The 17,113-nt window shown below is 42.4% G+C and overlaps 1 protein-coding gene across 1 annotated transcript in view; it reads right to left on the bottom strand.

Moving 5' to 3' along the window:
• Positions 1 to 9,191: 9,191 nt before the first annotated feature.
• The window catches only part of LOC145343555 (EF-hand calcium-binding domain-containing protein 6), a 66,537-nt gene continuing 58,615 nt past the window's right edge, over positions 9,192 to 17,113 (bottom strand). The window contains exons 15-18 of the mRNA XM_080189802.1: positions 15,522 to 15,765; positions 14,045 to 14,217; positions 10,797 to 10,953; positions 9,192 to 10,236 (exon numbers count right to left, since the gene is read on the bottom strand). Of these exons, the coding sequence (XP_080045928.1) occupies positions 9,979 to 10,236; positions 10,797 to 10,953; positions 14,045 to 14,217; positions 15,522 to 15,765 (832 nt within the window). The 3' untranslated portion in view covers positions 9,192 to 9,978. The remainder of the gene's footprint in view (positions 10,237 to 10,796; positions 10,954 to 14,044; positions 14,218 to 15,521; positions 15,766 to 17,113) is intronic.

Genomic DNA, 17,113 nt, shown 5'->3' with positions numbered 1-17,113 from the left:
AGTAGATTTTACAGTGCTGTATATTATTATGCTGGATGTTACAGTGTTGTATATTGTACTGCTGGATATTACAGTGCTACATATCATGATGATGCATAACAGTGCTAGATATTACAATGCTGGATATTACAATGCTGTATATTATTGTGCTGGATGTTACAGGGTTGTATATTACAATGCTGGATATTACAGTATTATATATTACTTTGCTGGATGTTACAGTGTTGTATATCATAGTGCTGGATATTACAGTGCTGCACATTATACTGCTGGATAATATGTTAGATATTACAATGCTGGATATTACAGTGCTGTACATTATTGTTACAGAGTTGTGTATTACAATACTGAATATTACAGTGTTGTATATTGTTGTACTGGATTTTACAGAGTTGTGTATTACAATGCTGGATATTACAGCGTTGTATATTATTGTGTTGGATGTTACAGTGTTGTATATCATAATGCTGGATATTACAGTGCTGTAATACTAGCACTGTACATTATACTAGTGCTAGTGCTGTACATTATAGTGCTGGATATTACAGCATTGTATATCAGCCTGCAGGATATTACAGTGCTGTATATTATCACTCTGGATATTACAGTGCTATATATCATCATGATGGATATTACAGTACTGTATATCATTGTGCTGAATATTACAGTGTTGTATATCATGATGCTGGATATTACAATGCTGGATATCATAGCGCTATGCACAATAATGCTGGATATTACAGTTCTGGATATCACAATGCTGGATATTACAATATTGTACATTACAGTGTTGGATGTTACAGTGCCATATATCAGCCTGTTGGGTATTACAGTGCTATATTTCACAATGCTGTATATTAGAGTGTTGTATGTTATAAGGCTGAAAATTACCATGCTGTATATCATTGCACTGGATATTATAGTGCTGTTTATCATATTGCTGAATGTTCAAGTATGTATATAATAGTGCAGGATATTTCCATGCAGTACATTGTAGTGTAATATATCATTGTGCTGTATATCATTGGGCAGCAGTGGTTAGCACTGCTACCTCATAGCACCAGGGACCCAGGTTCAATTTCTTTGTTCTCCCTGTGTCTGCACGTACTTCCTCCAGGCGCTCCGGTTTCCTCCCATAATCCAGAGGTGTGCATGTTCGGTTGATTGGCCATGCTAAATTACCCCTTACTTGGGGTCATGAGGATAGGGCCTGGGTAGAATTGTTGTTGGTGCAGGCTCAATGGGTAAATGGCCTCCTTCTGCACTAACGGGATTCAATGAACTGACAATATCATAATACTGGATATCACATTGCTGTATATCATATTGCTAGATATCACAGTGTTTTCCATCATTGTGCTGGATATTACAGTGTCATATATCTGCATGTGGCATATCACTGTGATTTATTTCATTGTGCTGGCTATTGCAGTGCCTAATATTGTGTAGGGCATCAGAATGCTAGATATTGGATTGAAAGAATCCTAAAGTGCAAAGGGAGGCCATTCGGCCTATCAAGTCTGCACCAACCACAATCCCATCCAGACCCTATCCCCATAACCCCATGCATTTACTCTAGCTAATCCCCCTGACGCAAAGGGGCAATTTTAGCATGGCCAATCCAACTAACCTTCACATCTTTGGATTGTGGGAGGAAACTGGAGCACCCAGAGGAAACACACACAGACATGGGGAGAATGTGCAAACTCCATACAAATAGTGACCCAAGCTGGGAATTGAACCTGGGTCCCTGTAACTGTGAAGCAGCAGTGCTGGTCACCTTGCTGCTCTTGATAGATATTACAGTGCTGGAAATTGTATTCTGGTCATTACAATACTAAATATTATGGTGCAGGACATTTTAAATTGAACAATTAAGGTGCTAGATATTATAGTACTTGTTGTTGTGCTGCTAGATATTTCAGCAGTGGAATTTCTAGATCTGAGCAGGATAGTACTGAATATTATAGCATATCACAGAATGAGTTTTACGCACTGCTGCACATTCATTGTGCTGATTTTTATAATAATATCACAAAATCATAGAAAGCCTCCAATACAGAAGGAGGCCATTGGGCCCATCTGTACTGACCACAATCCCACCCAGGCCCTATCCCTGTATCTCTACACATTTACCCTGCTAACCCCCCTGACACTAAGGTCAATTTAGCATGGCCAATCAACCCAATCTGCACATTTTGGGCTGTGGGAAGAAACCCATGCAGACATGGTGAGAATGTGCAATCTCCACACAGACAGTGACTGAGGCTGGAATTGAACCCGGGTCCTGGCGCTGTGAGGCAGCAATGCTAATTACTGTGCCACATGCCGCCCAGAAAAGATGTTGGGATGGTACTGGAATGCTGGAAATGCACAGCAAGCCAGGCTGCACTGCCAGAGAGAGGAACAGGATTAACATAGAAACCCTACAATGCAGAAGGAGGCCATTCAGCCCAAGGAGTCTGCACTGACAATAATCCCACCCAGGCTCTATCCCCATAACTCCACATATTGGGAGGCATGGTGGCATTGCTGCCTCTGGCTTGGATCACTGTCTGTGTAGAGTTTGCAGATCCCCCCATGTCTGCGTGGGTTTCCTCTGGGTGCTCCAGCTTCCTTCCACAGTCCAAAGATGTATGGGTTAGGCTGATTGGCCATGCTAAATTGGCCCTTAGTGCAGTGGAATGCGTAGGTTAGAGGGATTAGTGGGGTAAATATGTAGGGTTATGGGCCTAGGGCTTGGGTGGGATTGCTTGTCGGTGCAGACTCGATGGGCCGAATGACCTCCTTCCGCACTGTCGGGATTCTACATTTACCATGCTAATCCCTCTAACCTATGCATCCTGGGTCAATTTAACATGGACAATCAAACTGAACCTAAGAAGCAGAACTTTCCAAATTTGGAAAATTGTTGATCATTATAAAAATGTCCAGGGCGCAAACCCATCCAATGCAGCAGTGCACTCCCGGCAAATCGCCTGGGATGGGACCACTGAAAAAGGCCACTTCCGATTTCGGCATCCAATGAAGAATGAAGGGCGGGTAAGAAGAGGCAGAAGTGATAGCTGACCCAGGACAGCGAGAACAGCAGAGCAGATCTCAGAGTTGCTGAGATCGTGGTCAACTTTACCAGGGCAGAGGCTATCACTGTATCAGTTCCAGAGACATCACTGACCCGGAAACCCTGGCGAGTGACAATCCTTTAACCATAAAAGACAGCAGCAGCCTTGCCATTTCATTTCTTTTGCAGGTGCACATTAAAATCCTTCACATCAATTTCATCTCGGAGCTCTGTGTGCAGCCGCCTCCTCCGAGTTATTGAGTGCTCTGATGCAGCAAGAGCCGGTGCTCAGAGAAGTGCATTGCGGTGGTAAAATTGATTGATTGAACATCCTAATTCGATTCCCGCCGCTGACGGGTCACTGCTGGGGAAAGTGCAAGGGGGCGGGAACACACTGGTGAGCTGGTTCAACACACTTTAATCTGATTTTCCAACCCTCTTCGTTAACAAGCACGATCACACAGCTGGAAATGTCCTACCTAATATCTCAGATTCGTGACATTTTGTCAGAATGTCAGTTACAGTGCTGTGAATCACAGTGCCAAACAGCGGTGCTGATTATTGCAGTGAAAATTTTAATTAGAGTCATAGATCTGAATATTACCGTGGCGAATGTCACAGTGCCAAGCGAATAGCGCTGGGACATTACGGTGCTGAATATTACAGTGCTACATAAAACGCTGGGACATTACTGGGCTGAATGTCACATCGCTGGGCATTGCCCTGCTGGAATATTACAGTGCTAAGCGTATAGCGCTGGGACGTTGCAGTGCTGAGTTTCACATTGCAGGGCATTGCAGTGCTGGGACATTGCTGAATTTCCCATTGCTGGACATTGCACTGCTGGGACATTACAGAGCTGAATATGACATTATTGGCTATTACAGTGCTCATCATTACATTGCTGGATATTACAATGCTGGATATTATAGTGTTGACTATCAGACTGCTGGATAAAGCAGAGTTGGATATTGGAAGTGTAGTAGCAAGCCACTTTTAGGGGTGAGGTTTCAGGAACCATGTGACTCGATTGGCCAGTCGGGTTGAAGCATGCGAACCCGGAGGCTGAGCGGGTGTTTCTTCAGTCAGTCTGAGACTGGAACCGAAATCATGGACTCAGAGATTTACAGCATAGAAACAGACTCTTCGGTCCAACTTGTCCATGCCGCCCTTTTTATAAACCCCCAAGCTAATCCCGATTGCCCGCATTTGGCCCATATCCCTCTATACCCATCTTATCCATGTAACTATCTAAATGCTTTTTAAAGTTAACATTGTATCCTCCTTTACTACTACCTCTGATAGCTTGTTCCAGATACTCACCATCCTCTGTGTGAAAAAATTGCTCTTCTGGATACTTTTGTATCTCTCCCCTCTCATCTTAAACCTATGCCCTCTAGTTTTAGATTCCACTATCTTTGGGAAAAGATATTGACTATCTAGCTGATCTGTGTCCCTCATTATTTTACAGATCTCTATAAGGTCACCTCTCAGTCTCCTACGCTCCAGAGAAAAAAGTCCCAGTCTATCCAGCCTCTCATAACCCAAACCATCAAGTCCTGGTATCATCCTAGTAAATCTTATCTGCACACTTTCTAGTCTAATAAAGTAGTTGGTAACACATTTCTTACACACCTCATCAAATAGACTCGCTGAGAGGACTGTACAAATCTTCAAGACAGCCAAGAAAAAGAAACCACCAGCGTCCCTCGGACAAAATTAGCCCATTTTTTCCTTAACTGTAGGACAATGCTACACATGACCACAGGGTCATGGAGTAACTCCCACCAGATTGCTGATGGGTAGGCATATGAGGACCAGGTTGGACCTGAGTATTTCCCAATTTGGCAGGGGCGGTGGAGGCAAAGCAAAGTGTTCAAAAGAATCGCGATTCAACAAGGATTGTGATGGCATTCAAAGTGGATATGTCAAAAACCTGGTGACTGCTCAGAGTTGGGATCCAAGTATTGTCATGGCCAGAATGGACCCAGTGTCATCTGAGGTGGAAGCTCAAGATAAAAGCTTGACAAAGTATTAAGTATTGAGAAGAAGGGAGTCACATGAAGAACCAGTAAGGCAGTGTGCTCCGATTATATCTGCCAGGAATGTTGCTGTGAGTGAAGGAAGTGGAGAAACAAGTCATAGAATCAAAGAATCCTACAGTGCAAGAGGAGGCCATTCAGTCCATCGAGTCTGCACCAATCGCAATCCCATCCAGGCCCTATCCCCATAATCTCAATTATTTACCCTGCTATTCCTCCTAACACTAAGGGGCAGTTTAGCATGGCCAATCAACCTAACCCATATATCTTTGGAGTGTGGGAAGAAACCAGAGCACCCAGAGGAAACCCACGCAGACACAGGGGGAATGTGCAAACTCCACACAGTCACCAAAGCCAGGAATTGAACCCAAGTCCCCTGTGCTGTGAAACAGCAGTGCTAACCACTGTGCCACACCCATCCAGTCTGAGGAAGGGTCAAGTAATGTTCCTGCAGGAACTGAAGTAATAAGCACAGATATACTTTTACAAATTGAGAATCCAATTTCTGAAAGTCAAAACAAAGCTGCCTCAGCTATGGATACACCACCTGCTGAACTACTTCACTTCCAGAGGAAGAAGAAGTCCCCTGATGTACTGAGCTTACGATGGACCGCCTTTATTGTTGTTTTATTATAAATGGTTTAACTTTTCTTCATATATGGTAATAAGGGACTTAAGGGGGGGAGGGATGTAGTAGCGAGCCCCTTTCAGGGTTGAGGCTTTGGAAGGGTCATGTGGCCCATTCAACCAATTGGGCCGAAGTGGTGGAGCTGAGCAGGGCTTTCACAGTCAGTCTGAGACAGGAGTCAAACTAGTTGGTAGCACATTTCTTGCATTCGTGTACATAGTTTATTCATTACAATAAATAGTTCATTGAGTTAATAAACTTGGAGGTTGCCAATCCTTTGAGAAGTCACAATAAGTTTCGATATTACTGTGAAGGATCCCTGACACCAGTCTCCAGCCAACTGAATTCACTCCACTTGATATGAGGAAAGGGTTGGAGGCACTGCAAAGGCTATGGACACCATCCCTATTTTTGTGCTGAAGACTTATGCTCCAGAGTTAGCTGCCGCCTATAGCAAAGCTGTTTCCGTACAACACCAACACTGGCAGCTACCTGACAACGTGGAAAATTGTCAGATATCTCCTGTCCATAAAAAGCAGAACAATCAAATTCTGCCAATCACCACCCCATCATTTATCCTCAATCATCAAAAATGTGAGGGAAAGCGTGGTCAACAGTTCTATCAAGCAGCACTTACATATCATGAACCTTCTCACTGATATTCAGTTTTGGTGTCACCAGAGCTGCTCAAGTCCAGACCTCATTACAGACTTGGTCCAAAAACAGACAAAAGAAGCTGAATTCATGAGGTGAGATCAGAGTGGGACTTGACATCAAAACAGCATTTAACCAAGTCTTTTGATTTGATTTATACATGTATTTGTATACAGTGAAAAGTATGTTTCTTGTGCATGTACTGTTCATATTAGAAGGAAGCAAGAGACTGCAGAATGTAGTATTACAGTCATAGCTAGGGTGTAGAGAAAGATCGACTTAATGCGAGTTAGGTCCATTCAAAAGTTTGATCGCAGGAGGGAAGAAGCTGTTCTTGAGTAGGTTGATACGTGACTTTTGTATCTTTGTTCTAACGAAAGAAAATGGAAGAGAGAATGTCTGGGGTGCATGAGGTCCTTAATTATTCTGGCTGCTTTTCTGAAGCAGTAGGAAGTGTAGACAGGGTCAATGGATGGGAAGCTGGTTTGCGTGATGGATTGGGCTACATTTTGTAGTTTCTTCCAGTCTTGGGCAGAGTGGCAGCCAGACCAAGCTGTGATACAACCAGAAAGAATGGCAAGAATCCAAAACAAGATTGAAGCCAATGAAAATCCAGGAAAAACTCTCCACTGGTTGGAGTCATACCTTGCACAAAGGAAGCTGGTTCTGATTGTAGGAGGGCAATCTTCTCAGCTTCAGACTATTGCTGTTTCTCACAGTAATACCCTAGAGACATAATAATAGAGTGTAAAAGCTTCTATGGGGTATGGAAAAAGAAAGAGATACGCAAAATAGAATTGAATCCCTTTGAGGTAGAGAGAGGAGGAATTATTATGTGAAACAAGGAAATAGCAAAGAAGTTAAGCAAATACTCATATCGTCTTCAGGATAGAAGATACATAAAACATTTAGAAATACTAGGGAATCAAGAGTTTAATGAGAATAAGGAACCAAAATAAATCAGTAAAGAAATAGTACTGGAATAATCAATGGAACTTTTAGACATCAACAAGTTCCCTGGACCTGGCAGTTTGCATCCTGGGGTATTAAAAGAGGTAGTTACAGAGAATAGCGGACAGTAGTTTTTATCTTCTAGAATTCCCGAGACACTAGAACAATCCACATGGATTGCCAAATAACAAGCACAAGACAGAAAGAGAAAAATTAGGAAATATAGACTAGTTAGCCTGACATCAATAGCAGGGAAAGTATTCAAATCTATTATTAGAGACATGCTAACAGGATACTTAAAAAATCATAATATAATGAAGCAAAATCAACTTGGATTATGAAAGGGAAACTGTGTATGACAAGATTTATGAAGTTGTAATTGCAGGATGGGAAATGGGGAAATTGACAGATAGTCGTTTATTAGATGTTCAAGAAGTGTTTGATAAAGTGCCCCACAAGAAGCTATTACTCAAAGTTAGAGCTTATGGGTTTGGGGGATTGAGGGTCTGGTCAAGATAAAAAACTAAGTGTAGGAATAAATGGGTCATTTCTGAGTTGTCAGGCTCTAACTAGTGGGCTATTGGGAAGGTAAAGTATAATGCATCCTTGCTGATGGTATAACGTGAGGTAGAAAAGTAAGCTGTTAGGAGGGAGTAAATGCTGCAAAGGGATATAGAGAGGTTAACTAAGTGGGTAAGACAGGTGGACTATAGTGTGGAGAAGTGTGAAGATATCCACTTTGGAAGGAAAATGGAAAGGTTGAATATTGTTTAATTGGTGAGAGTCTGGGAAATGTTGATACTCAGAGGGACCTGTGTGTTCTTATACCTAAATCACAAAGCATTACATATAGATTGATTACATAGAGGTGTAGCAAGCAATTAAGAAAGGAAATGGTACGTTAACCTTTGTTACAAAGGGATCATAGAACAAAAAGTAAGATGTTTTAGTACAATTATAAAAGACCTTCCTGAGATCACATCTGGAGTAGTGTAGAGTTTTAATCTAGTTATCTAAGTATGAATGTACTTGCCTTAGAGAGAGTGCAAAGAATGTTCACTGCATTGATCCCAGGGATATGGCCATTGCTCAATGAGGAAAGATCAAGTAGACAATACCCATATTTCTTATTCTTTAGAAGAATGAGAAGTGGTTTCACTGAAACATATAAAATTCTTAAAGGGCCTGACAGAATTGATGCTGGGAGGATATTTCACTAGCCAGGGACTCCAGAACAGGAGTGGGGGGGAGGCGTGGGGTGGAGTCAGAGGCTCAGAATAAATAGTTAACTATTTAGGGCTGAGATGGAAAGAAGTTTTTCACGCATAGAGTTGTATGTCATTGGAATTCTTTACCCCAGAGAACTGTGGATTCTCAGTCACTGGCTATGTTCAAAACAGAGATTAATAGACTTTTGCATACTAAGAAAATCAAGGCACACGGGCATCGTGCAGGAAGAAGAAGTTGAGGCAGGAGATCTTATTGAATAGCAGAACAGCTTCAAAGGGGCAAATAGCTGGGATAGGGGGAGGGAAGAAATAAAATACATTATTGACCAGAAAGCATTGCAAAGGGATTGGGTATAATTCCCCTGGTCAGTGGGGATTTCAAATCTGTGCATTACCATTTGAGGATTATGTTGACTAAAATATTTTCTTGTAACCTAAATGTACCATGTGTTCATTTCTGTGGGTGACTTCAGCATTCTGTAATGAACATAACATGGGGTTACTGTTACTGAGAATACTTTGCTGAACAGAATTTCGGTTTAGTGTTGTTATAGGAGAAAACACAGAAAAGTATATAAATGTTTATTTAAAATCTAACACATTGTATACCCAACTAACAAAGATACTGAAAAGGAATCGCTGTGACAATGTATATCAATGGCTGTTATGTGAATCACATAAATGATTGGTACACATGATCCATCAGTTTGGAGCAGGGGATGGATTTATCCTCTGTGTACTTCTAGCTCTCCATTCAATATTAAAATGCAAACCATCCTAGTTTTGGAAACCCATTCTCTCATCATAAACACTTACACTATGCTCTAAAGATTAATGCTATGATGTAAATGTAGCCCAAGTAGAACCATTAACTTTCTTCATTTGGGGAAAATTGGAAGCAATGTTTTGTGAAGAGGGCACTTGTGACTCAATGAGATCTCAGCAAATGTCTTTAAGACAGGTTACCTGGTCACAGGCATTTATTGGATCTTGCTTAGTGCAGATCCACTGGTTGTTCCTATATTAAATATTGAAATGCTTCATTATCTGCGAAGAGCTGTGAGAGATCGCGAGGTCATGAAACTTGCTATATAACTGCAATTTCTTTCTTTTTCTCAACTTAAGTCACTGAGGCTAGTGACCTGAGCTTTAATTTTCCCAGACCAACATCTTACCTCAAAGCAAGATAATCCAAATTAGGTTAAAGTTATGATTGAAAAACAGAGAGACTTGAGCAACTTCTGAAAGGTTGAGCTATTTATCATTTTAAGGGTTGAACACCTGTGAAGGGGAAACAGTGGTACTGCACAGTCTGACAGGAACAGCACCAGAGACAGAAGCCACTCTGCGGTGGTATGTGCATTCACTGCTGAATTTATCCTTCCTGCCATCTCTCAGCTGAAGTAGCTACTTTTACTCTTTGCTGACAGAGGTTTTGTTTTCCATGCGGCTTTTCTCCTTTTTGTAGGTCTCTTCCAGGAACTTTCTGTAGTTGATCTTTCCTTCCATGTTTTCGTCAAATTTCGACATGATATGGTAGACTTCATCTTCATTTAGGAGCAGATCACAGAGTTTGAGGACAGCACGAAACTCTGGCAGAGACAGGTAACCACTGCTGCTGTTGTCTAACTTCTTAAAGGCTCTGCGTAAGGATTTCCACTCTCCTTGGAGCTATGGGGTGGAAGGGAAGATAACAGCTTAAGTTAAGTTAACACCTTTAATGTCTATGGTGCTATATTTGGCATTTCTAACCCGATGTGACCACATTCTTGGTTCCAAATCTCAAGGGCAATTAGGGATGGGGAATAACTGCTGACCAAGCCAGCAATGCTCACATCCCTTAAACAAATAAAAAGGAAGGTGTTAAAGAAAATCTTAAAGGAGAAAAGACAATAAGAGTCATAATGGTTTAGGGAAAGGATTTGAGGGTTTACGGTCTGATAGCTGAAGGAACATTTGTCAATTTGGGACATTATAAAAAGTACAAATGTTTACTGAAGTGCTTGTGAAGCACTTGGGACTTGATGAGAATATGAAGGGTACTACATGAGTATACATCCTTGCTTCCTTTGCCATTTCCTGCGGATGCTTAGGAGACCAGGATTGGATGGGCCCTGATATCTCGGAGAGTTGTTGGACTGGAGGAGATGGCAGGGATCAGGAGGGGTAAGGACTTGAAAACAAGAATGAGAATCTTAAGCTGACAATCGACCTCGGCTTGTGTCGAATACCTTTCGCCGGAGCCTTGTTGTGACGGTGTCCAGCCCTGTGCCCTGGCTTTCGGTAAAATTAGTGTTCGGATGATGCAGCACTGCCACCATGTTGCTTCCCTCTCGCCACTGTTGCCTACGCATTGCAAATGGTTTCAAGAAGTCTAGGTAGGAAACCCTGGTGGCCAAGTTAAGAGGAGGATCGCAAGTTCAGAGGCATTTCACATTTAATGCAAAGTTAATCTCACATTTTAAAACTCTAAAAAAAACTGTTCTCCCTTACTTGATTTCAAAATGTTGCAAGTAGAAGGACAAGAGCAGCAGATACATGGGAACACTACCACCTGCGAGTTCCCCTCCAAGCCATTCACCATCCTGACAGCAGTTGCTGGGTCAAAATCCTGGAATTCTCTCTCTAAAGCCATTGTGGGTCAACCCGCAGCACATGGACTGCAGTGATTCAAGAAGGTAGCTCACCACCACTTTCTCAAGGGCAACTAGGGATGGGCAATAAATGCTGGCCAGCCAGTGGTGCCCATGTCCCATGAATGAATAAAAAAGAAGTAAAAACCAAAGTGTGACTGGATTTATAGAGCACTGTTCCTCATCGCTATTCACTATTTTACTATTGTCCAGCTGAATCTACAGTACCGAGGTCTGGAGTCAGTACAGTTCCAAGTCACATACAGACCAAACAAGGCAAGAGCAACAGGTTCCTTAACTGAAGGACATTAGTGAATCAATCTGTAACAAGACTACTTTATATTAGCCCAGAGCAGACTAGATGCATTGAATTCATGGTGACTGCGAGTCCAGTACTCTGTTACACTGCTCAATCCTCTCTGAGGAACAGTCATTCAGAAATTAGTAAGGTAACTACAACATCAGGTGCAAGTTTAGAAAGATCTCAGTGGTCCTTTGCACTTGAGAATTCTAGTTTCTTCTTCAACATTAACAAGAAGTTGATGGTCACTCTTTGTTAAATTGAAAATTGAGTTGCCATGAATCTACAGTTGGGCACAGCAACAGCATCTGAGCAGATGCACTGAGTAATTCTTTTCCAAACTAAGTGCAGGCAATAGTATAACTTGTGTCCACCTGTCTCACTGAGTAGTTATTTGTCTCATGTGGCAGTTTTAGTGTCATAGTGCCATTAAGCCAGTCAGATACATTTCACATTAGTACTCATCCCAGTTAAGAGATTTAAAAAGAATGGACACAAGAACCATTTATGAATGTCACCACAGCTGTTGGGTTAAAAGTTACTGTGTTTGCTGATATAAACTTGCCTTCATAAAAGACTTCAAACATAATTGATTAGCCATAGAACAGTTTGGGACATTATAAAAAGTACAATTGTTTACTGAAGTGATTGTGAAGCACTTGGGACTTGATGAGAATATGACGGGCACTATATAAGTATACATCCTTGCTTCCTTTGCCATTTCCTGACTGAAATATAAAGGCAAACTTCAGCAGGTCATGTCTCACTGTCATCCTTTTAATTAGGAGCAACCTTTCAAATGTTATCCCATTCTGGTAAACTTTGCAATAAGATCTCCCATGAAATGATTATTTCTGTACCATTCACTACAGTGCCACAGCGGCTCCATTTCTTTCCTCACTACATGAGGTTTTTCATCAAGTAACATGTATTCCAATACATCCCAATATTTAGCTCAACCACCAAAAGTTTCTCAAAGTTGAGTGTGAGCTACGTGAGTGTTAGCCATTCTTTGTTTATTTGTGACTGGAGATTTTTCGACTCAACTTTAAAATAATATCAAATTTAGTAAAATGCCAATAATGGGAAAGACTAAAGAAACAATAAATAATACAAAGGACAAAGAAAAATACAGCACTGGAACAGGCCCTTCAGATCTCCTCTATTTCCTCCCGATTCATGTAGCCATCCAGATGCTTCTTAAATGTTGCCAATGTGCCTGCTTCCATCACCTCCTCTGGCAGCTAGTCATACATGACCTAAAACTTTGCAGTATCGTTATATACTTAAAAGTGAATATAAACATTAGATAACTAGGGCTAAAATCAGTTCAAACTTTTTCGACCAAAGGGCAGCAGAGCAGTTTGATAGGTTTCCAGGATTGAAGTGAATTGTATAAAAATATGGCCAAGTAACAACTGGATGCAGTTCTGATGAGGAATAGATTGAGAAATATGATCTGTAACAAGATAGGTTTGTGAATGTTTATAACAACACTGCAAAGTTTTAGGTTGTGTGTGACTAGCTGCCAGAGGAGATGGTGGAAGCAGGCACATTGACAACATTTAAGAAGCATCTGGATGGGTACATGAATTGGGAGGAATTGAGGGATATGGACTGAGTAAGGACAAAAGATCTTTTAAAATTTAATTACGGCATCATGGTTGGCACAGACTTGGAGATCTGAAGGACCTGTTCCTGTGCTGTACTCCTCCTTTCCTCATTCTGAGACATATTCCTGTAACTGTTAAGTCCTGTAGCTGCATTTTTGCATGCTATAGCTCTACAGTGTGCTACTTGCTACCACACAGGATTGATTGAAGTGGATAGCACAGATACATTAAAGGTGCATGAGGGAGAGAAGAATATGTGGAGAGGGACAGGTGAAGTAAAGAGAGGGAGAGAAAGTTTGTGTGGAGCATAAACACATTGGGCCCAGTGATCTGTTTCTCTGTTGTAAATTCTGTACAGTTCTATTATTTTGGACTTATCAGTTTGTTTACTCCACTTCCACTCTTGAGAACAGGCTGTCAGTTTGCAATGCCCCCTGCTTCCATTCTTTAGGTTTAAGCTTAAGTTTATTTATTAGGGTCACAAGTAGGCTTACATTAACACTGCAATGAAGTTATTGTGAAAATCCCCTAGTCACCACATTCTGGTGCCTGTTTGGTTACACTGAGGGAGAATTTAGGATGGCCAAATGCACCTAACCAGCATGTCTTCTGGGCTGTGGGAGGAAACCAGAGCACCCAGAGGAAACCCATGGAGACATGGGGAGAACGTGCAGACTCCGCACAGACAATGACCCAAGCCAGGAATCAAATCCGGTTCCCTGGCACTGTGAGGCAGCAGTGCTAACCACTATGCCATCGTGCTGACCTAAAGCCAGCCTTGCCAGCTTTTTCAAAGTTACATTTAATTTCCTGGACAATTAACAAACCATTCTTCGACCTGCGTGTCTCAGCTCCAACACGTGCTAAAGAGTATTTTAATGTTTCCTCTCTCTCTGAGTCCTAATTCAGAGGGCAAACACAGCTGAACTCACCGACCATCCCCACTGACTTCAAACTTTTTTGCCAGCACCTCGCACTCGTATTCATTCAAATTCATACACAGCTCAGTTAGGATATCTTTAAACTCTTCTTTGCTCACAAAGCCAGTGCAGTAAGGGTCAAGCTCCTGAAATTCTTTTCTAAGGTCATCCCACAAGTAGTCCACCTGCAAGTTGCAGAAGTTAAATCAGCAATGTCAACTTGGCTTAACAACATTGAATTATACAGAGTATTTATAACGTAAAGCAAATTTGAACTTGGTTAACCAAAAGCAAACTGTAAGCGACATACAAAAGCATAATTCATCAGTTAAGTAGAAACATAGAAATTAGGAGCATGAGTAGGTATTTGGCCCTTTGAGCCTGCTCTATGATTCAATATGATCCTGGCTGATCCTCAATCTCAATGCCATATTTTAACATATTTAATACAGTTCAAATTACAAGGCTGCAACATAACCATCATGTTTAGTGGTACAATGTCAGCAGTTCCACCAATTCACCTACTCTCATCATTTTCAACCAGTTTTAACATCATTAACATCACCCACATTAAAATTCCCCATCGCATTCTGCTTTCTTATGATGTTTATAGTTTATTTCCATTATGGAGCACGTCCAAACATAATAAAGTTAGAAGTTGCACAAGGGCTTTATTAATACCCTATTTATCTGAATATTAAAAAGGGATGAGCATGAGGTTGAACTGAATGTATTTTGGAAGGTTTAATAGAGAAGGGAAATAGCAGAACCTTAAGAGCATTGATAGGCAGAGGGACCTGGGTGTGCAGGTGTGCAGGTCACTGAAAGTGGAGAAGGTAATCACAAAGGCATACAGCATGCTTGCCTTCATCAGCCGTGGCACTGAGTTTAAAAATTGGCAAGTCATTTTGCAGCTTTATAGAACACTAATTAGGCCACACTTGGAATATAGCATTCAATTCTAGCCACCACACTAGCAGAAGGATGTGGAGGCTTTGGAGAGGGTACAGAAAAAATTTACCAGGATGTTGCCTGGTATGGAGGACATTAGCTGTGAGGAGAGGCTGGAGAAGCTTGGTTTGTTCTCACTGGAATGAAGGAGGTTGAGGGGCGACTTGATAGAAGTCTACAAGATTGAGAAGGGCATGGACAGAATGGATAGTCAGAAGCTTTTTCCCAGGGTTGAAGAGTCAATTATTAGGGGGCACAGGTTTAAGGTGCGAGGGGCAAGGTTTACAGGAGATGTACGAGGCAAGTGTTTTTACACAGAGGATGTTGGGTGCCTGGAACTTGCTGCCGGGGGAGCTGGTGGAAGCAGATACGATAGTAACTTTTAAGGGGTGTCTTGACACGTAATGAATAGGATGGGAATAGAGGGATAAGGTCCCTGGAAGTTCATATGGATAGCATGGTTGGTGCAGGCTTGAAGGGCCTTGTTTCTGTTCTGAAATTTTCTTTGGTCTTTGTACTTGAAGGCTGATGTCCTTACCTTGGCTCGAACACTGTCCACCAGAATGTCAGACGCACAGTTGAGATTTTTCGAACGCATTCGGAAGTCACAGTCTCCCTTCTTAGGTGGGCTGATTTTGGCATTGGGGAAACAGGCGGATTTAGGGGAGTGGCCAAAATGTCTCACAAACTCCAGGAAATCCAATGTCTTATCCTGGTTGGTGATCAGCGTTTGCCAAAGCCTGCGAATCTCACCGTGCGTTACTTCAGGGGAAATGTCGAACCTGGTAGGGCAGAGGAGAGGAAACAAGAATCAGTCAGCTTGACCCCCTTCAGAATAAAAGTAGTCACATTATATAGAATGGAGCCGAGTGACCAGAAGAGACTTCTAAAATACATGGCTTTTGAATGTCACCCTACTATCACTGGAGGGATTAATACCTCCTTCTCGGCAGCTCTATTTCCTCCTCGGATGCACCGTTAAGTAAAAGCAAAAATACTGTGCATGTTGGAAATCTGAAATAAAAATGGAAAGTACCGGATAAACTCAGAAGGTCTGGCAGCATCTGTGGAGAGAGAAACAGAGGTGGCGATTCTCTCAAGAAAATTCTAAGTGTCGAACTCACGGGAAAACTGGAAGAATTCATACAGTTGGGTGTTCACACTAGAATCTTCCACACTCTGTGCAATGCAGAGGCCACCAGCATGAATGTCATTAGATTTCAGGGGTCGGGATTTACTCACGCTGGAGAGGCTGAAACCAGCGGACTTGGCACCAAAGTGTCAGCCTTTGGTTTGCTGGCCACCTTGATCACCCGGAACCCCTACACTGGGTGCCAACCCACCCACACCAATCACAGCCCCCCCGAATATTCCTGGGCCAGCCCCAGCCCCATCCCACCCTGATCCTCCCACGCCACCACAGGCAGATTCCCCCCTACCCCAGCAGACCCCTCCGCGCAGTCACCCCCAATCGCTGGCCTGACTCCAGCCCTCATCGATCCCAATGCAGAGTGGCAGTGGGTCCTCTGCCCCTATGATCGTGCCCTAGTCCCCGCCCTCAATAGGCCCCACCACTTGGCACTGCCCCACGTCCAGTGGATAGTGCAAAGGTGCCCCCTGAGCATAGACACTTTGCCCCTTTGCCAGTGCCAGGGGGAACAGGCTGGCACTGTCTGGGTGTGGATATGCCGGCGTTGGACTGGGGTAAACACAGTAAAAAGTCTGACAACACCAGGTTTAAGTCCAACCGATTTATTTGATAGTAAACTCACAAGCTTTCGGGGTTTGCCCCTTCGTCAGGTGAATGGAGATTTCTGGCCTCAGACAGAGCATATAACAGCACAGACAGTTTACAGATTACTGTTTAGAATGTAAGTCTTTACAACTAACCTGCTATTCAAGTCTTAAAGATGCCGACAACGTGAGTGGAAAGAGCAATATGCATAGGTTAAAAAGATGTGTATTGTCTCCAGACAGTACAGTGAGGTTTTGCAAACCCAGGCAAGTCATGAGGCTTACAACTGGTGCAACATGAACCCAAGATCCCGGTTGAGACCACCCTCATGTGTGCAGAACTTGGCCCTCTGAAGTAGCGCAGAGGCCACATTACTGAATCAAACTGGAGCAACT

The sequence above is a fragment of the Carcharhinus amblyrhynchos genome, chromosome 5, assembly GCF_965287045.1.
Source record: "Carcharhinus amblyrhynchos chromosome 5, sCarAmb.v2.hapA, whole genome shotgun sequence".
NCBI lineage: Eukaryota > Metazoa > Chordata > Chondrichthyes > Carcharhiniformes > Carcharhinidae > Carcharhinus > Carcharhinus amblyrhynchos.
Note: the sequence above shows the minus strand (reverse complement) of the source record. Positions and strands in the feature narration are given on the sequence as shown.